The sequence below is a fragment of the Nerophis ophidion genome, linkage group LG09, assembly GCF_033978795.1.
Source record: "Nerophis ophidion isolate RoL-2023_Sa linkage group LG09, RoL_Noph_v1.0, whole genome shotgun sequence".
Lineage (NCBI taxonomy): Eukaryota > Metazoa > Chordata > Actinopteri > Syngnathiformes > Syngnathidae > Nerophis > Nerophis ophidion.
This window is the reverse complement of record NC_084619.1, coordinates 1,538,001-1,563,987: the sequence shown is the minus strand read 5'-3', so window position 1 is coordinate 1,563,987 and position 25,987 is coordinate 1,538,001. Positions and strand designations below refer to the sequence as shown.

General features: G+C 40.5%; 2 protein-coding genes across 3 annotated transcripts in view; both read right to left on the bottom strand.

Moving 5' to 3' along the window:
• Positions 1-15,406, bottom strand: part of scdb (stearoyl-CoA desaturase b) — a 32,800-nt gene extending 17,394 nt beyond the window's left edge. Inside the window, exons 1-2 of one of the 2 annotated variants that reach the window (XM_061910028.1) lie at positions 14,790-15,406; positions 3,670-3,905 (exon numbers count right to left, since the gene is read on the bottom strand). In XM_061910028.1, the coding sequence (XP_061766012.1) occupies positions 3,670-3,901 (232 nt within the window). In that variant the 5' untranslated portion in view covers positions 3,902-3,905; positions 14,790-15,406. Of the gene's footprint in view, positions 1-3,669; positions 3,906-4,051; positions 4,218-14,789 lie in introns of those variants that run through there. The other variant, XM_061910029.1, reaches the window with a different exon arrangement.
• Positions 15,407-15,544: 138 nt separating this feature from the next.
• trmt2b (tRNA methyltransferase 2 homolog B) lies at positions 15,545-21,948 on the bottom strand. Its single transcript, XM_061910027.1, has 2 exons — positions 21,015-21,948; positions 15,545-16,678 (listed from the first exon to the last, which is right to left on the bottom strand). The coding sequence occupies exons 1-2, from the start codon at positions 21,813-21,815 to the stop codon at positions 16,073-16,075; spliced, it is 1,407 nt and encodes a 468-aa protein (XP_061766011.1). The 5' UTR covers positions 21,816-21,948; the 3' UTR covers positions 15,545-16,072.
• Between the last annotated feature and the right edge of the window lie 4,039 nt (positions 21,949-25,987).

The following is a 25,987-nucleotide window of genomic DNA, read 5'->3' as shown; positions in this document are numbered from 1 at the left end:
GTGCGTCTGCCTCACAATACGAAGTTCCTGCAGTCCTGGGTTCAATCCCAGGCTCGGGATCTTTCTGTGTGGAGTTTGCATGTTCTCCCCGTGAATGCGTGGGTTCCCTCCGGGTACTCCGGCTTCTTCCCACTTCCAAAGACATGCACCTGGGGATAGGCCCCTCCCACCTCCAAAGACATGCACCTGGGGATAGGTTGATTGGCAACACTAAATGGTCCCTAGTGTGTGAATGTTGTCTGTCTATCTGTGTTGGCCCTGTGATGAGGTGGCGACTTGTCCAGGGTGTACCCTGCCTTCCGCCCGATTGTAGCTGAAATAGGCACCAGCGACCCCAAAAGGGAATAAGCGGTAGAAAATGGATGGGCCCCCTGCGACCCGAAAAAGGGAATATGCGGTAGAAATGGATGGATGGATATATATTTATGTGTATATATATATATATATATATATATATATATAAAAAATCATTGTGCACAAATTGACTGAAAGAGCGCGCACTTTGCAGATGATATCAAGGTATTGATAGGAAAATGCATTTTGAGACAATATGTTTTGCCTGAGCGACTAGGGGACACCAAAAGTAACAAGCAGTAGAAAATGGATTAGAAAGGACAGATTTTTAAAATAAATTATACATATACATATATATGTATATACATATATATATGTATACATACATATATACACATACATGTATATACACATACATATATACATATACATAAACACACACACACATATATATATATATATAATGTGACATGATAATATTTGATGTATATTTACATGGTTGCAATTTAAAACCAGAGAACTACGCCATCAGCCTGATTTGTATTAACTATGTCAGCGGTTCTCAAATGGGGGTACGCGTACCCCTGGGGGTACTTGAAGGTATGCCAAGGGGTACCTGAGATTTTCTTTAAATATTCTAAAAATAGCAACAATTCAAAAATCCTTTATAAATATATTTATTGAATAATACTTCAACAAAATATGAATGTAAGTTCATAAACTGTAAAAAAAAAAAAAAAAAAAAATATGTCAGTGTTGACAGATTTTTTGTGGACATGTTCCATAAATATTGATGTTAAAGATTTATGAAGAAATGTTTAGAAGTAAGTTGATGAATCCAGATGGATCTCTATTACAATCCCCAAAGAGGGCTCTTTAAGTTGATGATTACTTCTATGTGGAGAAATCTGCATTCATAATTGAATCACTTGTTTATTTCTCAACAAGTTTTTAGTTATTTTTATATCTTCCTAATAGTTGAAGAAAGACCACCACAAATGAGCAATATTTTGCACTGTTATACAATTTAATAAATCAGAAACTGATGACATAGTGCTGTATTTCACTTCTTTATCTCTTTTTCCAACTAAAATGCTTTGATGTGATTAGGGGGTACTTGAATGAAAACAAATGTTCAAGGGGTATCACAGACTGAAGTATAGTGGGGTGCAGGGTATAGTTCAGGGGTCACCAACGCGGTGCCCGTAAGGACCAGATGAGTCGCCCGCTGGCCTGTTCTAAAAATAGCTCAAATAGCAGCACTTACCAGTGAGCTGCCTCTATTTTTTAAATTGTATTTATTTACTAGCAAGCTGGTCTCGCTTTGCTCAACATTTTCGATTCAAAGAGAGACAAAACTCAAAGAGAAATTGAAAATCCAAGAAAATATTTTAAAGACTTGGTCTTCACTTGTTTAAATAAATTTATTAATTTTTTACTTTGCTTCTTATAACTTTCAGAAAGACAATTTCAGAGAAAAAATACAACCTTAAAAATGATTTTAGGATTTTTAAACACATATACCTTTTTACCTTTTAAATTCCTTCCTCTTCTTTCCTGACAATTTAAATCAATCTTCAAGTCAATTTATTGTAAAGAATAACAAATACATTTTAATTTAATTGGGGGGCGGTATAGCTCGGTTGGTAGAGCGGCCGTGCCAGCAACTTGAGGGTTGCAGGTGCGATTCCCGTTTCCGCCATCCTAGTCACTGCCGTTGTGTCCTTGGGCAAGACACTTTACCCACCTGCTCCCAGTGCCACCCACACTGCTTTAAATGTAACTTAGATATTGGGTTTCACTATGTAAAGCGCTTTGAGTCACTAGAGAAAAGCGCTATATAAATATAATTCACTTCACTATCTCTTCATTTTAGCTTCTGTTTTTTCGATGAAGAATATTTGTGAAATATTTACTCAAACTTATTATAATTAAAATTCAAAAAAAATATTCCGGCAAATCTAGAAAATCTTTAGAATAAAATTTAAATCTTTAGAATTTTTTTTTTTTATTTTCTTCTGGAAAATCTAGAAGAAATAATGAATTGTCTTTGTTAGAAATATAGCTTGGTCCAATTTGTTATATATTCTAACAACGTGCAGATTGGATTTTAACCTATTTAAAACATGTCATCAAAATTAGAAAATTAATCTTAATCAGGAAAAATGACTAATGATGTTCCATAAATAATTTTTTTAATTTTTCAAAAAGATTCAAATTAGCTAGTTTTTCTCTTCATTTTTTTCGGTTGAATAAATTGAAGAGAAACTATGTTTCAAAATTTAATTTTCTTTTTTTTTCCTCTTTTCTCCTCTTTTAAACCGTTCAATTAAGTGTTTTTCCATCATTTATTCTCTACAAAAAACCTTTTGTAAAAGGGAAAAAAATGTAAGACGGAATGACAGACAGAAATACCCTTTTTTTTTAAAATATATATAGATTTATTTATTAAAGGTAAATTGAGCAAATTGGCTATTTCTGGCAAGTTATTGAAGTGTGTATCAAACTGGGAGCCCTTGGCATGAATCAGTACCCAAGAAGTAGCTCTTGCTTTCCAAAAGGTTGCCGACCCCTGGTCTGATTCTATACTCTGCACCACAGGAACTAAAGTTCCTAAACTTTTGGTGCATGCAGGGGGCGTGGCCTCAACGACCCTTAAATTCGCTGATTTAGCCATTTCTACATTCTACAATAGTCTACAGCAGTGGTTCTCAAGCTTTTTTCAGTGATGTACCCCCTGTCAACATTTTTTAATTCAAGTACCCCCTAATCAGAGCAAAGCATTTTTGGTTGAAAAAAAGAGATAAAGAAGTAAAATACAGCACTATGTCATCACTTTCTGATTTATTAAATTGTATAACAGTGCAAAATATTGCTCATTTGTAGTGGTCTTTCTTCAACTTTTTGGAAAAAAGGATATAAAAAAAACCTAAAAACTTGTTGAAAAATAAACAAGTGATTTAATTATGAATAAAGATTTCTCCACATAGAAGTAATCATCAACTTAAAGAGCCCTCTTTGGGGATTGTAATAGAGATCCATCAACTTACTTCTAAACATTTCTTCACAAAAAAATAAATCTTTAACATCAATATTTATGGAACATGTCCACAAAAAATCTAGCTGTCAACACTGAATATTGCATTGTTGTATTTCTTTTCACACTTTATGAACTTACATTCATATTTTGTTGAAGTATTATTCAATAAATATATTTATAAAGGATTTTTAGAATATTTGTAAACCATCTGAGTACCCCTTGGCATACCTTCAAGTACCCCATTTGACAACCACTGCTCTACATTTTGCATCTTTCCAGTTTGGCAAAGCTCCTCATGTGCATGTTTTGTGTGGAGGGGGGGTTGCAATACTCACTCCAGGCCAGGGTGAGGGTGCCCGCCGCCGGGATGAGTGTGGCCCCGTAGAGGGCTCCGGAGTGCAGCAGGATCATGAGGATGATGTTCCTCCACACCAGCCGCATCGGAGGTTTGGGACCTACTTTCTCCGCGTAGGTGTCGTCGAAAACATCCTCCGCCGTCCGCGACTCCTCCGCGGCGGCCCCTGCGTCCTGCTGCTGGCCGGGCCCATGTGCGCTCTTCTCGGGCATTTGGCTGCAGAAGTGCGTGGGGGTGAGAAACACGTCAAGTCATGTCAGACGCTTTGCCAGAAAAAAGAAGTTCTATGCACAGGCATGCGTGTTATTGCATTGTATTCATTGAAACCACGCGCTATTTTGAGTCACTTTGCGTGTTCTCACCGTGCAGAGATCCAGTCGTGGTCCTGTGTGGAAATAAAGACGTGCCTGTGGGTGGACTCCCTGTCAATGAAGTCCTCCTTATGCAGTCTATTTGTTTGTCCAAAAAGGGGACATTCATGCGTGTGCACGGCTCCAAATATCCCATTGGCTCTTTGCTTATCAGATGTTGTGTGGCTGTTTTAGAGTCAGGGGTCAGAGCTTCACAACTGTGAAACTTGTCCCCCCTAAAGTAATAAAAGCTTTGCAATCAGTGACACTTGCAGCACTGCATACTAGATTAGTTCAGCAGGAGTTAGAGCAGGATCGTCCAAAGTGTAAGCCAAGGGCCATTCGTGGCCCGCTGATAACTTTTTAATTTTAATAATAACATTAGTAAAAAGTTGAAAAAAAAATGGTGTATTGTAAGGAAAACATAATGCAATATTGACACTAGTGTTGTCTCCATACCAATATTTACCAGTACCGGTACTTTTCTAAATCAAAGGGACCACAAAAAAATTGCATTATTGGTTTATTTCAACAACAAAAGTGGTACTTATGTTTCTTATTGCAAGTGAACATACTAGACAACTTGTCTTTTATTAGGAAGTAAGAAAACAAAGACTGCTGGCATATGCAGTAACATATTGTGTCATTTTCCATTCTATTATCTTCTCCATCCATCCATCATCTTCCGCTTATCCGAGGTCGGGTCGCGGGGACAGCAGCCTAAGCAGGGAAACCCAGACTTCCCTCTCCCCAGCCACTTCGTCTAGCTCTTCCCGGGGGATGCCGAGGCGTTCCCAGGCCAGCCAGGAGACACAGTCTTCCCAACGTGTCCTGGGTCTTCCCCGTGGCCTCCTACCGGTTGGACGTGCCCTAAACACCTCCCTAGGGAGGGGTTCGGGTGGCATCCTGACCAGATGCACGAACCACCTCACCTTATCTTCTCAACATTATTAAATAGAAATGGTAGAAAGTGAATTATTAATCCCCTTAGTTTCTCTTTTAAAGGCCTACTGAAATGAGATGTTCTTATTTAAACGGGGATAGCAGCTCCATTCTATGTGTCATACTTCATCATTTTGCCATATTGCCATACTTTTGCTGAAAAGATTTAGTAGAAAACAACCACGATAAAGTTGGCAACTTTTGGTCGCTAATACAAAAGCCTTGCCTGTACCGGAAGTAGCAGACGATGTGCGCGTGACATCACAGGTTGTGGGGCTCCTCACATCTGAACATTGTTTACAATCATAACCACCAGCAGTAGCAAGAGCTATTCGGACCGAGAAAGCGACAATTTCCCCATTAATTTGAGCGAGGATGGAAGATTCGTGGATGAGGAAATTTAGAGTGAAGGACCAGAAGAAAAAAAAGTTGAAAATAAAGGCGATTGCAGTGGGAGCGATTCAGATGTTTGGATAATTCTGGAAAATCCCTTATCTGCCTAATGTGTTGCTAGTGTTTTAGTGAAATTAAATAGTACCTGAAAGTCAGAGGAGTGCGGCCACGAGTCTCTGAGGGAAGTCACGGCAGCTGCAGCAGGACGGAAGCTCCGCTGATGTCTCCGGTAAGAGGCGAAAACTGCCAGTTGACCGCTCTGATCCATAGTAAAGCTTCATCTTTGGGAATTTTAAACAAGGAAACACCGGCGGTGTTTTTGTGGCTAAAGGCTAAAAGCTTCCCACCTCCATCTTTCTACTTTGACTTCTCCATTATTAATTGGACAAATTGCAAAAGATTCAGCAACACAGATGTCCAGAATACTGTGTAATTATGCGATTAAAGCAGATGACTTATAGCTTAAATCGAAATTGGGCTGGAAAATAATGTCTGCTACAACCGGTGACATCATCATACCGCAAAGTTTTCAACAGGACACTTTGCGGGAAATTTGGAATTGCAATTTAGTAAACTAAAGCGGCCGTATTGTCATGTGTTGTTAATATTTCATCATTGATATATAAACTATCAGACTGCGTGGTCGCTAGTAGTGGCTTTCAGTATCAATCAATCAATGTTTACTTATATAGCCCTAAATCACTAGTGTCTCAAAGGGCTGCACAAACCTTTAACATATTCTATCCACACCTCTGTTAAATTGTAATATTCACTTATTCTTCTGTTGTTTGTTACTTGGGATGATACCACAAATTCAGGCATCAATCCTATAGCAAGTCATTACAGAATCATACATTGGTCATATTCAAAGTCCTCATGTGTGCAGGGACATATTTCCTAAGTTTATAAACATGACATAAATAAAAATTAAAAAAACGAAATATGTTGTTGTGATGCCCAAAAATATCGATGTAATCATAGTATCGACTAGATACGCTACTGTACTTGGTATCATTACAGTGTACCGTATTTCCTTGAATTGCCGCCGGGGCGCTAATTAATTTAAAACCTCTTCTCACTCCTGCGCTTACCAAAGGCATGCGGTAAAAGTAAGCATGCGCTAATTATTTCAAAACCTCTTCTCACTCTGGCACTTACCAAAGGCATGCAGTAAAAAAATTGAGTGTGATGTAAGCTTGGACCTTAAATCCTTCTGAATAGCTCTTAATCTTCTTCCCTTTATGCAATTTCAAATTACCGGTATTGAAATCAGCCTCCTTCATTTTGAAAATGATGACAGGGGAAGTGTCACTCGTGACCAGGCGGTAATACTAAGCATGCGCTAATTATTTTGCGAAGTGAGTTTGACCCGGCAGTAATTCAAGGCAGGAACAATACTTTATGCCCTGCTGCAATTCAAGGAAATACGGTGTGTTAGGTGTAGATCTACCAATGGCGTTGGTTTACATTGTGACGCCGGTGAGCTACGGTGTGTAGTGAAGCATGTTTAGCTTCTCCTCGTCCTGCAAGGATAATACTTGTAAGAAACTTACTTTATTTCTGGCTATGGAGGCGATGATTAGTGATTTAGAAGTAGCTAAAACACTGACAACTGGGGCTTGCTAGCCATGTCTTAAAGCACCGCTTCCTGAGGGTGTTTCAGTGTTATAACTTCACCTTTATCGGTACTTTTTAAGACAAAATGCGTCCGTTCTCCTTTTTCTGTCTACACACTGTGTCTGATTGTAAATACCCTGATTTTGCGCTGCCGAACATGCTCCTCTGCTTGTAATACCAGCAATGACACGAGGTGACGACAACGGGGTCGCGGGGTGCCGGACCGGTACTTTTCAGAGGTGGTATAGTACCGAATATGATTGATTAGTATACCGTACAACCCTCATTGACACTAATAACACAAAGCTGCAATATAGGCAGTTTTTTTGGTTTTACTTTAAAACTATCACTGCCCCCCCAAAAAATAAAAAAGCATAAATGATGGATAGCTCTGAAGGTACAGATTTAAGCGTTGAAAGTAAAAATAAACATGACAAATGAGACATGAGAAGTACATGTAGAGAAGATATGGGCATCAATAGGATTTTCCTGAGTAGCTCTATATAGTATACGTTAGAGTTGTACAGTATACCGGTATTAGTATAGTACCGCGATACTAATGAATCATATTCAGTAAAGTACCGGTCCCCCGCACGACGTGTCTTTGCTGGTTTACAAGCAGAGGAGCATGTTCGGCAGCGTGTAATCACAGAGTACTTACAAACAGACAGTGTGTGTAGACAGAAAAGAGAAAACAGACGCATTTTGGCTTAAAAACTAACAAACGAGGTGAAGCTATAACACTGAAACACTCTCAGGAAAAGGTGCTCTAAGACATGGCTAGCTAGCAGCTAAAGTCCATCGGCAGTGTTTTAGCTACTTCTAAATCACTAATGGCGACAAATAAAGTAAGTTTCGTACAAGTATCATCCCTGCAGGACGAGGAATAGCTAAACATGCTTCACTACACACCGTAGCTCACCGGCGTCACAATGTAAACAAACACCATTGGTGGATCTAACCCAGACATCCACGGTACAGGAGCGTATCTAGATAGATAGCAGTGTACATCATTGAGATCAAAAGTAAAAAGTAAATAATGGGGGTATAAATGGGAATAAAATAAAAAGTATAACAATAAGAATACAAATAAAAAGCAACAATAAGAATAAAAATATAACAGTAAAAATAAGAATATCCATCCATCCATCCATTTTCTACATCTTATTCCCTTAGGGGTCGCGGGGGGCGCCGGTGCCAATCTCAGCTACAATCGGGCGGAAGGCGGCGTACACCCTGGACAAGTCGCCACCTCATCGCAGGGCAAAAATAAGAATATAACAAGAGAAACTAGGCAGTAGTGACCATGTTATGAAAATGTATTGCACTGTTCTAATCTAATCTAATCTAATCTAGTCGATACTACTATAATTAGGTCCATTTTTTTGGCATCACAACATCTTTTTCTTTCGTTTTTTTTAAAATGCATAAAATGTTTATTAACTCTGGAAATCTGTCCCTGGACACATGAGGACTTTGAATATGACCAATGTATGGTCCTGTAACCACTTGGTATCGGGTCGATACCCACATTTGTGGTATCATCCAAAGCTAATGTCAAGTATCCAAACAACAGAAGAATAAATGATTATAAGATTTGAAACAGAAGTGTAGACAGAACATGTTGAAAGAGAAATTAAGCAGATATTAACACTAAACGAACAAGTGGATTAATAATGCATTTTCTACCACTTGTCCTCAATAATTAGACAAAATAATAGAATGGAAAATGACACAATATGTTAGTGCATATGTCAGCAGACCAATTAGGAGTCTTTGTTTGCTTACTTACTACTAAAGGACAAGTTGTCTAGAATGTTCAACATTTTATTGAAGGACAACATTGCAATAAAAAATATATGGTTAATGTACCATGAGATTTTTTTGTTAAAATAGAGCTAATAGTGCAATTGTTTGGTATCGGGACAACACTAGTGCACAGTAGTGTACAATATACAATATGACTTCTTTTGTTTTGCAACAGTTCTATAAGTGGGGGCCTTTTGGATTTTGTTTGAAACTGCCTTTTTTTAGTCAGGAAAAAATATTACAAATGTGTTAAAGAGGTGGTTGAAAACTAATTTGTCCAAATTAAAAGATGCTTTGATGTAAATAGATGATTCCTGACTACTAGTACAAAGAAATGCATGATTTTTTTGCAGTAGTAGGAAAAGTGTGGATGGCTCATTACATGTCAAAGGAGTTGAGATTCAAAGAACACAAAAGGGTGAAGTTTTGGGGTGTTAGGATTGATCAATCAATCAATCAATGTTTACTTATATAGCCCTAAATCACTAGTGTCTCAAAGGGCTGCACAAACCACTACGACATCCTCGGTAGGCCCACATAAGGGCAAGGAAAACTCACACCCAGTGGGACATCGGTGACAATAATGACTATGAGAACATGATACTGTGATACTGATGATACTGATGACTATGAGAACATATGAGAACATGATACTGTGAAAGATCAATCCATAATGGATCCAACACAGTCGCGAGAGTCCAGTCCAAAGCGGATCCAACACAGCAGCGAGAGTCCCGTTCACAGCGGAGCCAGTAGGAAACCATCCCAAGCGGAGGCTGATCAGCAGCGCAGAGATGTCCCCAGCCGATACACAGGCGAGCAGTACATGGCCACCGGATCGGACCGGACTCCCTCCACAAAAGAGAGTGGGACATAGAAGAAAAAGAAGAGAAACGGCAGATCAACTGGTCTAAAAAGGGAGACTATTTAAAGGCTAGAGTATACAAATGAGTTTTAAGGTGAGACTTAAATGCTTCTACTGAGGTAGCATCTCGAACTGTTACCGGGAGGGCATTCCAGAGTACTGGAGCCCGAACGGAAAACGCTCTATAGCCCGCAGACTTTTTTTGGGCTTTAGGAATCACTAATAAGCCGGAGTCCTTTGAAGGCAGATTTCTTGCCGGGACATATGGTACAATACAATCGGCAAGATAGGATGGAGCTAGACCGTGTAGTATTTTATACGTAAGTAGTAAAACCTTAAAGTCACATCTTAAGTGCACAGGAAGCCAGTGCAGGTGAGCCAGTATAGGTATATATGTATGTATATATGTATATAAAGGTATATACAGTACAGGTATATATGTATGTATATATGTATATAAAGGTATATACAGTATAGGTATATATGTATGTATATATGTATATAAAGGTATATACAGTACAGGCGTAATGTGATCAAACTTTCTTGTTCTTGTCAAAAGTCTAGCAGCCGCATTTTGTACCAACTGTAATCTTTTAACGCTAGACATGGGGAGACCCCAAAATAATACATTTGTCATGGAAATCACATATAAATGATACAAAGGCTAAAGTATCTGAAACTATTGCTATTTTACACAAAGTGAAGGATTTGCTGAGTTAAAAAGCATTGTATATTTTGTACAACTCATTGATTGTTTCATATCTAACACACTGTGTTAGGGTAGTGCTTGTAAAACCTATTTAAATCCAATCTTTCAATCTTACTTCTGCAGAAGAGAGCTGTAAGGAAATGCATGCAGGGAAACCTGCACAACACCAATATTCAAACTGTTCAATCTGTTAAAATGTCATGAAGTGGCAGAGCATAATATCCCCAAAATCCTCACATGCAGCTATTCTACCAAACATTCCAAACAGATTTGTAAAAAGAGAAATGAATTATAATCTGAAAGGAACTGAGATCAATGGAAATAAGTATTTCAATCAGAGGTGATAGTTTACGGAACAAACTTGACAGTGGAATAAAACAAAATGATCATGTTTCTGTATTAAAACATGTAGCAATCATGATGATGAAAAGATATGATTTAGTACAATTATTTCAAATGATTGGTTTAATTGTTGTAAACTGAAAATACGGCTTCCACGTCGCCGATGTTTAAAGTCAATTATTTGTGTCAGTATTTGTGAAAATAGAGGGGAGGTTTTAAGTTTTTAACTTCTTTCTGCTCCTTTTTGGTCATCATTTACTTTAATGTTATGTTGATTGTTTTACTTGATTACTTTGTGTGATTTTTCTTATTAATGAAATACAAACAGGCTCCAGGGCAATCACTGTGACCCTGAAAGGGATAAGCGGTAGGAAATGGATTGATGGATGGATGGATAAATGAACTGAATTTAATTAAAAAAATAATCAAAAGCAATGTCGTTGCATTATTTACCTATTTAATACTCAATTTACTTGACATCAAATATTCCACTTTGACACTTTGTGGGGGAAAATATTGCATAATTTGTGTTTTTCCTATTAAAAGCAAATGTTTTTGACAAAAAGGGCTTAAAACATAAATAAAGCTGTGTCAACAGGTATATCTGAAGTAGATCTATGGATATTCAAGTGTTGAAAGTCAAATCAATTATTTAACACTTCAATGACTGAGACCCTTCTGGGTCCCTGAGACCTTTATCATTCACCAACATTGAGGGAAACCCTTAATGGTTACAATATAGATGTATCAAAGTGGGCCCCCACATGCTTTTATTTTTCTGTGGGAAACATTTGGAAACCATTGAGTTAAAGTCATCATTTTCTAATTGCCAATTACTATCCTTTAATGTTTAATATGTTGCTGTTAGTGCTCTAAACTGATAGAAAACATTGATAGGTTAAGAAACATAGCAAACAAAGTGGAACCTCTAAACCAGGGGTCGGGAACCTTTTTGGCCGAGAGAGCCATGAAAGCCAAATATTTTAAAATGCATTTCCGTGAGAACCATATCATATTTTTTAACACTGAATACAATTAAATGCGTGCATTTTTAGAGAATAATAAGTCTCATATTCTTTTTAATAACGTTGTTATTGGAGTAGTACATCTCGGATGTTAGAGTGGCCGTGCCAGCAACTTGAGGGTTCCAGGTTCAACCCCCGCTTCCGCCATCCTAGTCACTGCCGTTGTGTCCTTGGGCAAGACACTTTACCCACCTGCTCCCAGTGCCACCCACACTGGTTCAAATGTAACGTAGATATTGGGTTTCACTATGTAAAGCGCTTTGAGTCACTAGAGAAAAAGCGCTATATAATTATAATTCACTTCACAATATAATTCACTTCTTGTAAAGCTAACCAATAATAAACATAATACTTCTTACCATTAATGCGACTTCTTGAACTGGTGAGATAGAAAATGGATGGTTGGATTAAAATGCATGAGAATGTTTTATCTTTTGAACGTTCTTTTAAACACTGATTATCAGCAGAATTATTCATTACTTATCATGTTACGCAATGGCAGCTAAGATTGATCTGAGAGCCAGATGCAGTCATCAAAAGAGCCACATCTGACTCTAGAGCCTATCATAGGTTCCCTACCCCTGCTCTAAACCAAGGATAGTCAACTAAATTGTTGTAGGGGCCACAATTTCAGAACGCGTTCTTCTCCCTTCACTATTATTATTTTCTATATTCCAGAGAACCAGCGTCCTGTCCTCTACAATAGATATTGGAATTTGGTCTATTTTGTCAGAGTTACAGGAGCGCTGCGCGGATTTTAAGGACCTTCTGCCAAAAAGTGCGTAAAAGATCATCTCTATGACAGCACTCCGGGTTTTCGCTGGAAAAAATGTCCAAATTAAGAAAAATAGGATGTAAACTGGACCCTTGAGGAACACTGCTAGTATAACTAAAGACCTTCAATAACTACTGACCTCATCTGATGTCAACAAGCTACAGCAGTGCTTCTCAAATCCTGAGGAAGAGTGGCCAGGTGGGGGATGTGGGACCCCGGAAACATGCTTTTATCAATGTCATGCAGTACCATGCTTCAAAACCCACTTTGAAAAATGTACAGTACATAACGTGCTCATTGGATAGCCTTTAATCTAGACTTACTACTTTCTATTTATAAATAAAACTCCAACATAAATTCTCTTTTTTGTTTTGTTTCAAGTGTTTTGTACATGGTTTTCCTAAATTAATGTTGCAGATCAATTTCAATGCATTAATATTAATAAATTAAAATTTTCGGTGTCAAATGGTTAAAGTCCATCAACATTTTTTTACAATTTATGTAAAAATATATATTTTTTTTCAGGTAAACTGATGCACTTTGAATACTTTGTTACAGACTATCGATCCATCTATTTTCTACCGCTTATTCCCTTTAGGTGTCGCGGGGGGCGCTGGCGCCTATCTCAGCTTCAATCGGGCGGAAGGCGGGGTACACCCTGGACAAGTCGCCACTTCATCGCAGGGCCAATACAGATAGACAACATTCACACTCACATTCACACACTAGGGACCATTTAGGGTTCCCAATCAACCTATCCCCAGGTGCACACATAATGTGTGTGTGTGTGTGTGTGTGTGTGTATATATATATATATTTATGTCGTCATCGGACTCAATGGACAACCATAAGCAAAGTAAGCATATATATATATATATATATATATATATATATATATATAAATCTGTATATATATATACACATATATATACACACATGTATATATATATATATATATATATATACACACACACATATATATACACAATATATATAGATATACACATATATATGCACACACATATATACATATACACATATATATATACATATATATACACATATATACATATAAATATCACATACATATATACATACACACATTTATATATACATATATACACACACATATATACACGTATACACACTCATATATACACATATATACACAAACATTATATATATATACACATATATATACATACACATATATACATATATATATATATATATATACATATATATACATATATATATATATATATATATATTTATAGAATAAAAACAATTTTAAAAGCAAATTAATAAAGTTATTCTTTGTTGTAAGTTGATCTACATTTTATTTATTTTCTTTAATGTTACTAAGGACACAACGTTCTGCAGAGGTGTACTTATAACAATTTTATAGACAAATTATACTTTTTTTTTAATTTGGTTAGTGCGCAAAATGTTTGGGAAATGGGGATGTTACTGAGAAGCACTAAGCTACAGCAACATTTTAGTTACATATATGACATCACAGGGGGAAAAATGTCAGTGCAGCAACATTTTTAAAATAAATAAATAAATGGGTTGTACTTGTATAGCGCTTTTCTACCTTCAAGGTACTCAAAGCGCTTTGACACTACTTCCACATTTACCCATTCACACACACATTCACACACTGATGGAGGGAGCTGCCATGCAAGGCGCCAACCAGCACCCATCAGGAGCAAGGGTGAAGTGTCTTGCTCAGGACACAACGGACGTGACGAGGTTGGTACTAGGTGGGAATTGAACCAGGGACGCTCGGGTTGCGCACGGCCACTCTCCCCACTGCGCCACGCCGTCCCTACGCCGTTCATTTTTGGTTACATATATGACATTTCAGGGGGAAAATGTAACTGCCAAAAAGGAGAGGACTTGAATTGGTGCCTTGAGGAACGCCTTAGTGATAAATCCCAAGTTTGGACCCCAGTGTTCACTGTTTGCAACCTTTAAATGTCCATGCAAGGATCTGCCAATGTGTTTGCAGTGGTTCAAATTGGTGTATACAACAGGACCCCTCTATATATTTGTCTAATTCGGAGTAGGCCCCCAGGTGAACGGCCCTTGTTTGAAATTAATTTTACCACAGGAAGCAATGTAAATTGAAATAGTCTGTTCCAGTGTCAAGCGGACCTCATCAAATGTTTATTAAATGATTAACTATACAGACTTCTAAGTAACAGTTCAACATCATTAACTGTACTGGCAAAAAGTAAAACATAAAGCAATACATGTGGTGTACTCACCCTCAACTTGAAAAGCCGCAGTGGGGAAGGAAGTATGGAAGGTGAGCAAGATCTCTGCTTTGGAAGGGACGATGCTGTCCAAAAAGCGAACGCCACAAAGCTGACAACAGGTTGCACTACGCAGCTTTCAGCAGAAATGTGACAGCTGACTTCCAAGACTCTTTCATGCTCCCAACATGGCCATCGGGCTCTTTCATGTCCAAAATCTCCACCACAGGCGCCCCGCGCTTTCATGTCAAAATAAAAGCATGCATGAAAAAAGCACATTATAAAACGAAGGTCGGAACAATGGACGAGTGTCTTCACATTGACTCAGCTCATTTTCTGGGGTAGCGTCTGTTCTTTCACTGGTATTGTCGACTCCGTATTGCACTGAATAGCCAGGACAGAAATGCATCTTTAATCTTTTGCGTGTCGAGCTTCACCAGACCGTATACGTCTAAAATGAAATTGAATGTTGATAACTTCACTTTATCTCCAAAATATCTCAATTATTAAATATTGCCAGCGGCTGCAAACAAAAGTAACCCCATGATGTCATACATGACTGGCGATAGTCGTCCGACTCACTGGGGCCAGGACCAGTATTCTGTAACTGTGCCCTTTAGTCTACTGGCCTGTCACTCTTTTACATAACCAAAAGAAGAAGTGCGTCAGGTTAACAACCCTTGTGGTTGTGTAATATCAAATTCATTTTAAAATGAACTCCTTCATGTAAGATAAGAAAAGCAAATAATCCCCATTATTAACCAAAGTTTACAAAAACAACACTGCCACCAAGGCATTTAGTGAGTTGAAATGAATGGCTTACATGAAAAAGGCCGCTGGTTAAATGCTGCTGTCCAGTGGACAAAAGTGGTTACAGCAGCTCTAAAGTGAACCATTCATCTTACAAAAAAGATATATTGTTCACATTTATATTATTTCCAAAACAGTTTGGGGAAGGTCCGTTTCTAGTAATAATAATAGATTTTCTTTGTAAAAAGCACTTTACATTGAATAAACAACCTCAAAGTGCTACAGTGTATTCAAAATAATACAAATAAAAAGCTCATGAAAATAAAAACTAGAACAGCCTAATAGATAGAACTAGTATGTATATAACTAAAAAAAAAAAAAAAAAAAAAAAGGCTATTTTAAAAAGAAGGGTTTTTAAGTTTTTTCAACGCATCCACAGTCTGCGGTGCCCTGAGGTGGCCAGGGAGAGCGTTCCACAGACTGGGAGCGTTTCTGTTCCCACTCTAAGGCATGGTCCTTTGATGACAAAAAAAAAATGCAACTGGCTACCTCTCAAAAAGAATCACCAGCTCACAGTGCTCTGTATGTGGAAACATGTCTACAGGCACCGCCACACTCGGGGCAAAAGCCTCCCCAGTGAGTTTCCTCTTTGGGTCAGGCGTGCAGCAAAGCTCCCTGAAGTTCCTCATTGCCTCGCCGTCTGGTTTACAAGACACGTAGACCAGACGGCGGATTGCAGAATGGTTTCGCAAGGCCCTGATCACTCTGTAATGCAGGCCGGCGCGGGACGGGTTCACCACGGCGGTGAGACGCCCCCCCTCCACGGAGCTCAGGCGGGGCACGAGGCCGGGGAGGACGACTTCTGCCTTACCGGGGATGAACTCACACTTGTCGAGGTTATTGATGGCCGCGTTGTGTCTGGCGTCTTCCACGGCCTGCTCTATGAGCTCCACGCCGACCAGTCGCTCCACTTTGGGGGACGCCGTGATGCCCATGGCGCCTGTGCCGCAGCACACGTCAAGGAGCGTCCCTCCTCTGTCCTCAGAACCGGGGACACACAGGTGTCTCACCGTGCTGTAGAGCACATGAGCGGCGGCCTGGTTCACCTGGAAGAAGGCGTCCGGCGAGATGCGGAAGCGAAAGCCCAGCACCTGGCAGCGGTCAAGAAAGGAATTGGTCAATTGATTGATTGATTGATTGATTGATACACTTTGTTCTGAGAGTGAAGTGAAGTGAATTATATTTATATAGCGCTTTTCTCTAGTGACTCAAAGCGCTTTACATAGTGAAAGCCAATATCTAAGTTACATTCAAAGCAGTGTGGGTGGCACTGGGCCAGGTGGGTCAAGTGTCTTGCCCAAGGACACAACGGCAGTGACTAGGATGGCGGAAGCGGGAATCGAACCTGCAACCCTCAAGTTGCTGACACGGCCACTCTACCAACCGAGCTATGCCGCTCACAGGAAATGACCCACATTCATGCAAGTCCTTATTCTGCATCATTGTGTTGATGTTTAGTTTAGTTTAGTTTAGTTTATTAAGGATCCCCATTAGTCTACACCAGTGGTTCTCAAATAGGGGTACGCGTACCCATGGGGGTACTTAAAAGTATGCCAAGGGGTACGTGAGATTTGTTTTTAAATATTCTAAAAACAGCAACAATTCAAAAATCCTTTGTAAATAAATTTACTGAATAATACTTCAACAAAATATGAATGTAAGTTCATAAAGTGTGAAAAGAAATGCAAAAATACAATATTCAGTGTTGACAGCTAGATTTTTTATGGACATGTTCCATAAATATTGATGTTAAAGATTTCTTTTTTTGTGAAGAAATGTTTATAAGTAAGTTGATGAATCCAGATGGATCTCTATTACAATCCCCAAAGAGGACTCTTTAAGTTGATGATTACTTCTATGTGGAGAAATCTGCATTTTTTATCATTTCAATAGTTCAAGAAAGACCACTACAAATGAGCAATATTTTGCACCGTTACACAATTTCATAAATCAGAAACTGATGACATAGTGCTGTATTTCACTTCTTTATCTCTTTTTTTCAACCAAAAATGCTTTGCTGTGATTAGGGGGTACTTGAATTAAAAAACATTTCACAGGGGGTACATCACTGACAAAAGGTTGACAACCACTGCCCTAAACAAGTCGCCACCTCATCCATCCATCCATTTTCTACCGCTTATTCCCTTTGGGGTTGCTGGAGCCTATATCAGCTGCATTCAGGTAGAAGGCGGGGTACACCCTGGACAAGTTGCCACCTCATCACAGGGCCAAAACAGATAGACAGACAACATTCACACTCACATTCACACACTGGGGCCAATTTAGTGTTGCCAATCAATCTATCCCCAGGTGCATGTCTTTGGAGGTGGGAGGGGCCTATCCCCAGGTGCATGTCTTTGGAGGTGGGAGGGGCCTATCCCCAGGTGCATGTCTTTGGAGATGGGAGGGGCCTATCCCCAGGTGCATGTCTTTGGAGGTGGGAGGAAGCCGGAGTACCCGGAGGGAACCCACGCATTCACGGGGAGAACATGCAAACTCCACACAGAAAGATCCCGAGCCCGGGATTGAACCCAGGACTACTCAGGACCTTCGTATTGTGAGGCAGATGCACTAACCCCTCTACCACCGTGCTGCCCCAGTTCAGAACATTAAGAAACATATTTTCTCAATGTAGTATTAAAAAAAATGGTCTTATGATAAACGGAATGTTGTCACACAGCCCCCCCCCCCCCCCCCACACACACACACACACACACACACACACACACTTGGTATGTTTACATGCATTGAAAAACTTATAAATGCATGTTTTTTTTTGGTTGAAACCTGCTTTTTAAAAACGTGTAAAAAAAAAACAAACTTAAATTAGGTGTTTAACTTTTTAAAGATGGGGAATAATAACCTACTCAGTGGCCTAGTGGTTAGAGTGTCCGCCTTGAGATCGGTAGGTTGTGAGTTCAAACCCTGGCCAAGTCATACCAAAGACTATACAAATGGGAGCCATTACCTACCTGCTTGGCACTCAGCATCAAGGGTTGGAATTGGGGGATAAAACATCAAAAATGATTCCCGGGCGCAGCCACCGCTGCTGCTCACTGCTCCCCTCAACTCCCAGGGGGTGATCAAGGGTGATGGGTCAAATGCAGAGAATAATTTTGCCACGTCTAGTGTGTGTGTGATAATCATTGGTACTTTAACTTTAACTTAATTCTGCGTAATTGTGTTGAAGTAGGAGTTCAGAACATTAAGAAAGATATTCTCTCAATGTAGTATTAAAAAAAAATGGTTTTATGATAAACGGAATGTTGTCACACAGGCAGTGGCGTATTGCACCCAAATCTGGGCCCCCACACACACACCTGGTATGTTTACATGCACTGAAAAACTAATAAATGCATGTTTTTTTTGGTTGAAACCTTCTTTTTAAAAACATGTGTAAAAAAACTTAATTAGGTGTTTAACTTTTTAAAAATGGGGAGTAATAACCTACCTAAATACGACTCTTTTCATAACATTGCCAAAATGTTAAGCTTTTCTTGTAAAATTGTGACTGTTCTTGAGTACAGTTCCAACTTTTATCATAATATTGCACAAATGTTCAGTTTTTCTTGCAAAATGTTGACTTGCATTGAGTAAATTAAGGACTTTTATTATAATACTGCCAAAATTCTAAGTTTTTCTTGTGAAATTCTGACTTTTTTCTTGTGAATTTCCAACTCATTTTTCACAACAACCTTTATTTATATTTGCATAGTATGTATATGTTATTAATGTTGTAAATACTCATCTTTATATATCTAGAAAGGGTGGTCCCAAACCGGTAGGCATTTTTCGGAGGTCTCAAGAAGGTGTGTGTGTGTGTGTGTGTGTGTGTGTGTGTGTGTGTGTGTGTGTGTGTGTGTGTGTGTGCGTGCGTGCGTGCGCGCGTGCGTGCGTGCGTGCGTGCGTGCGTGAGCTTATTTTTCCACTCTGACAATTGAAAAAAACGGGGCTTCACAGTGGCAGAGGGGTTAGTGGGTCTGCGAAAGTCCTGAGTAGTCCTGGGTTCAATCCCAGGCTCGGGATCTTTCTGTGTGGACTTTGCATGTTCTCCCCGTGAATGCGTGGGTTCCCTCCGGGTAATCCGGCTTCCTCCCACCTCTAAAGACATGCACCTGGGGATAGGCCCCTCCCACCTCCAAAGACATGCACCTGGGGATAGGTTGATTGGCAACACTAAATTGGCCCGAGTGTGTGAATGTTGTCTGTCTATCTGTGTTGGCCCTGCGATTAGGTGGCGACTTGTCCAGGGTGTACCCCGCCTTCCGCCCGATTGTAGCTGAGATAAGCACCAGCGCCCCCCGCGGCCCCAAAGGGAATAAGCGGTAGAAAATGGATGGATGGATGGGATCCATTACCTCCCTGTTTGAAACTCAGCATAAAGAGTTGGAATTGGGGGTTGAATCACCAAAAATGATTCCCGGGCACAGCCAACGCTGCTGCTCACTGCTCCCCTCACCTTCCAGGGGGTGATCATGGGTGATGGATCAAATGCAGGGAATAATTTCACCAGGTCTAGTGTGTGTGAGACAATCTTTTAACTTTTTAACTTAAATATATCTAGAACAAGGGTGTCAAAGTCTGCGATGAGGTGGCGACTTGTCCAGGGTGTACCCCGCTCCCCTCACCTCCCAGGGGGTGATCAAGGGTGATGGGTCAAATGCAGAGAATCATTTTGCCACTTCTAGTGTGTGTGTGTGTCAATCATTGGTACTTTAACTTTTCATACAGGGATGGCGAGGAACAGTGGGAGAGTGGCCGTGCGCAACCCGAGGGTCCCTGGTTCAATCCCCACCGGGTACAAAACCTTGTCATGTCCGTTGTGTCCTGAGCAAGACACTTCACCCTTGCTCCTGATGGGTGCTGGTTAGTGTGTGAATGGGTAAATGTGGAAGTAGTGTCAAAGCGCTTTGAGTACCTTGAAGGTAGAAAAGCGCTACAACCCATTTATCATTTAAATTTTTAACTTGAATATATCTAGAAGAGGGGTGTCAAAGTCTTCGATGAGGTGGCGACTTGTCCAGGGTGTACCCCGCTCCCCTCACCTCCCAGGGGGTGATCAAGGGTAATGGGTCAAATGCCATCCATCCATCCATCCATTTTCTACCGCTTATTCCCTTTCGGGGTTGCGGGGGGCGCTGGCAATGCAGAGAATAATTTTGCCACGTCTAGTTTGTGTGTGTGACAATCATTGATACTTTAACTTTTTAACTTGAATATATCAAAAACAGGAGTGTCAGAGTCTGTGATGAGGTTGCGACTTGTCCAGGGTGGACACCGCCTTACGCCCGATTGCAGTTGAGATAGGCACCAGCACCCCCCGCCACTCCAAAGGGAATAAGCGGTAGGAAATGGATGGATGGATGGGTGTCAAACTCGTTTTAGCTCAGGGTCCGCACGGAGGACTCCCGGACTTGCAGCAGTTACCTCTTCGTGGATGTGCGTCGGACCGTACAGGAGCTGGTAAGGCGAGTCCTCGTGCGTGCACCGGGTCATGGCACTCTCTTGGAAGAAAAGCGAGTCCAGCCGACAGACGGCACCCTCGCCTCTCGTGAAGAATTCCACCAACTCGGCCTTGTGGAGCGCGACTTGCTCCGGCGTGAGCGCCTGCGGGTGGAAGTAGACGACGGCCATGGCGTGGCCCGCCGCGTTGGTCCTCACCGTGACCTCCCGCCAGTGACCCCCCGCGTGGAAGAGGAGGCAGGGCTCCAAGGGGGACCGTCGGATGAACTCCTGGTAACATCTGGCGACCTGCTTGTGCTTTTCGGGCATGTTGAGCAGGTGGTCTCCATTGACGCAGACGATGTTCCCATCCCTGGCTCTGCCGACATAAAATCCAACCGTCTTTGGATTTCCATCCACCCCGTTGTTGACAGAGAAGGTTGACTTGTTGCGGTACCCGTCCCGAACTGGAGATGGCAGTATAGGCAGGACGGGGAAGGTGAGCTCACCGGAAGTAGTTTGGGAATGAAGATATTTAGAAAGTTCTGCCAGTATCTTCTCTTGCTGTTGTTGCTTGAGTTCAAGCTGCTCGTCATAACTTAGCTTCCATAATGGGGTGACCACAGAGGCAACCTTTTCCTCCCAGGATAGATTATCATCCACGGGCGGCTTCTTGTGTCTTCTCCTCTTGTGTTTGTTCAGCGGTGTTGTTGCTTGGACAGCAGGGGTCGGGCTTTTTGAGGAAAAATACCGTTTAGGCCACGCAACAATCCGTCTAAGGAACATGAATGACCTAATGTAAGCCCGTTTGGCTTCCGAGGACCGCAAAAATAAAAATAGTAATGATTATTCGTCAAACTTGCCGCCACAGGGATACGAAGACGAAAGGTCTCTCAAGACAGGAAGTGGTCGCACTGTTATGACGCAACGCCTGCCAAGTAGATGCAGCGTCGAGCGCTACTGGGTGACGAGACGCGGGGCCGCCATCTTGGAGTGGTGATCTGCTCCACTCAGTGCAATTCATTTCGCCGGAGAAATAATAATAATAATCCATCCATCCATTTCCTACCGTTTATTCCCGTTTGAGGTGGCGGGGGGCGCTGGCACCTATCTCAGCGTCAATCGGGCGGATGGCGGGTTACACCCTGGACAAGTCGCCACCAAATCAACAGATAATCAGACAACATTCACAATCACATTCACACTTTAGGGCCAATTTAATTTTGCCAATCAACCTATCCCCAGGTGCATGTCTTTGGAGGTGGGAGGAAGCCGGAGTACCCGGAGGGAACCCACGCATTCACGGGGAGAACATGCAAACTCCACACAGAAAGATCCCGAGCCTGGGATTGAACCCAGGACTACTCAGCACCTTCGTATTGTGAGGCAGACGCACTAACCCCTCTTCCACCGTGAAGCCCCCAGGAGAAATAATAATAATTTCTGAGCACTCAAGGCCACCGTAAAAAATCAAAACAATAAAATCAAATTGGATAAAAACAACAATAATAACAACAACAAAGCTAGATAAGATAAGATGATTACAAAGAATAAGTAGAAATGAAATGACGTATTTCCTTGAATTTCCGCCGGGGCGCCAATTCATTTAAAACCTCTTCTCACTCCTACGCTTACCAAAGGCATGCGATAAAAGTAAGCATGCGCTAATTATTTTAAAACCTCTTCTCACTCCGGCACTTACCAAAGGCATGCAGTAAAAATTTAAGTGTGATGTAAGCTTGGACCTTAAATCCTACTGAATAGCTCTTAATCTTCTTCCCTTTATGCGATTTAAAATTACCAGTATTGAAATCCGCCTCCTCCCTTTTGAAAATGATGACAGGGGAAGTGTCACTCGTGACGTCACAAGTTTGACCAGGCGGTAATACTAAGCATGCGCTAATTATTTTGCGAAGCGAGTTTGACCCGGCAGTAATTCAAGGCAGGCGCAATTCAAGGAAATACGGTAAGCGGAAATTAACTGTCAGCGCATTTAATTCATTTTACCTCACAGAATACCTCTGATTTTCACGCAGTATTTTGTCATACGTGTAGCTATCATAAAGGACACATGTTTTGGCGTGTTTTATTATTTTTAGTTTGCTTAACCTTAATAGAATATTCTTATATGCATCACCTTTTTTCAGTGATGTACCCCATGTGAACATTTTTTTAATTCAAAGACCCCCTAATCAGAGCAAAGCATTATGCGTTGAAAAAAAGGGATAGAAAAGTAAAATACAGCACTATTACAGCTCGGTTGGTAGAGCGGCTGTGCCAGCAACTTGAGGGTTGCAGGTGCGATTCCCGTTTCCGCCATCCTAGTCACTGCTGTTGTGTCCTTGGGCAAGACACTTTACCCACCTGCTCCCAGTGCCACCCACACTGCTTTAAATGTAACTTAGATATTGGCTTTCACTATGTAAAGCGCTTTGAGTCACTAGAGAAAAGCACTATATAAATATAATTCACTTCACTTCACTATGTCGTCAGTTTCTGAGATATGAAATTGCATAACAGTGCAAAATATTGCTCATTTGTAGTGGTCTTTCTTGAACTATTTTGGAAAAAAAAGATATAAAAATAACTAAAAACTTGTTGAAAAATAAACAAGTGATTCAATTATGAATAAAGGTTTCTCCACATAGAAGTAATCATCAACTTAAAGAGCCCTCTCTGGGGATTGTAATAGAGATCCATCTGGATTCATCAACTTCATTCTAAACATTTCTTCACCAAAAAAGAAATTTTAAACATCAATATTTATAGAACATGTCCAGAAATAATCTAGCTGTCAACAGCATTGTTGCATTTCTTATCACAGTTTATGAATTTACATTCATATTTTGTTGGAGTATTATTCAATAAAAATAATTATAAAGGATTTTTAAAATATTAAAAAAAATATATCACGTACCCCTTGGCATACCTTCAAGTACCCCCAGGGGTACACGTACCCACATTTGAGAACCACTGCTATATGTGACCAGACGTCTGAGATCAAAACTGGGAATATAATCCCAGAGAAGGGGGGAAAACAGTCAGCTATTTTTAAATTGAAGAAACAATATGATTACGTGATATATACATGTGTATATCCTACATAAACAATGTATGAATACATTAGATATATATATATATATATATATATAATAATAAAATAAATGTATCTATATATATATATATATATATATATATATATATATATATATAATAAAATAAATGTATCTATATATAAATATATATAAATATATATATAGCTAGAATTCACTGAAAGTCAAGTATTTCTTATATATGGGACGGCGTGGCGCAGTGGGAGGGTGGCCGTGCACAACTCGAGGGTCCCTGGTTCAATCCCCACCTAGTACCAACCTCGTCACGTCCGTTGTGTCCTGAGCAAGACACTTCACCCTTGCTCCTGATGGGTGCTGGTTAGCGCCTTGCATGGCAGCTCCCTCCATCAGTGTGTGAATGTGTGTGTGAATGTGGAAGTAGTGTCAAAGCGCTTTGAGTACCTTCAAGGTAGAAAAGCGCTATACAAGTACAACCCATTTATCATTTATTTATATATATATATGTATATATGTATGTATGTATGTATGTGTGTGTGTGTTTGTGAAATATTTGACTCTTAACCACGCCCCGACCCCAAACACGCCCCCACCCCCCGAAATTGGCGGTCTCAAGGTTGGCAAGTATGGATAAGCGGAAGAAAATGGATGGATGGATGAATATATATGTATATATATATATATATATATATATATATATATATATATATATATATATATATATATACATATATACATATATATGTATATATATATATATATATATATATATATATACATATATATATATATATATATATATATATGTATATATATACGTATTTATATATGTAAGGTTGACAAGACTCTGCAGCATCGCGTGGACATCGGGGGTGGTACCTCTGGATTGGCAGACCGGGGTGGTGGTCCCTCTCTTTAAGAAGGGGGACCGGAGGGTGTGTTCCAACTATCGTGGAACACGATCCTATCCTCAGCCTTCCCGGTAAGGTTTATTCAGGTGTACTGCAGAGGAGGCTACGCCGGATAGTCCAACCTCGGATTCAGGAGGAACAGTGTGGTTTTCGTCCTGGTGGTGGAACTGTGGACCAACTCTATACTCTGGGCAGGGTTCTTGAGGGTGCATGGGAGTTTGCCCAACCAGTCTACATGTGCTTTGTGGACTTGGAGAAGGCATTGGACCGTGTCCCTCGGGAAGTCCTGTGGGGAGTGCTCAGAGAGTATGGGGTACCGGACTGTCTTATTGTGGCGGTCCGCTCCCTGTACGATCAGTGTCAGAACATAGTCCACTCCCTGTATGATCAGTGTCAGAACATAGTCCACTCCCTGTATGATCAGTGTCAGAACATAGTCCACTCCCTGTATGATCAGTGTCAGAACATAGTCCGCTCCCTGTATGATCAGTGTCAGAACATAGTCCGCTCCCTGTATGATCAGTGTCAGAACATAGTCCGCTCCCTGTATGATCAGTGTCAGAACATAGTCCACTCCCTGTATGATCAGTGTCAGAACATAGTCCGCTCCCTGTATGATCAGTGTCAGAACATAGTCCACTCCCTGTATGATCAGTGTCAGAACATAGTCCGCTCCCTGTATGATCAGTGTCAGAACATAGTCCACTCCCTGTATGATCAGTGTCAGAACATAGTCCACTCCCTGTATGATCAGTGTCAGAACATAGTCCACTCCCTGTATGATCAGTGCCAGAGCTTGGTCCGCATTGCCGGCAGTAAGTCGGACACATTTCCAGTGAGGGTTGGACTCCGCCAAGGCTGTCCTTTGTCACCCATTCTGTTCATAACTTTTATGGACAGGATTTCTAGGAGCAGTCAAGGCGTTGAGGGGTTCCGGTTTGGTGACCGCAGGATTAGGTCTCTGCTTTTTGCAGAT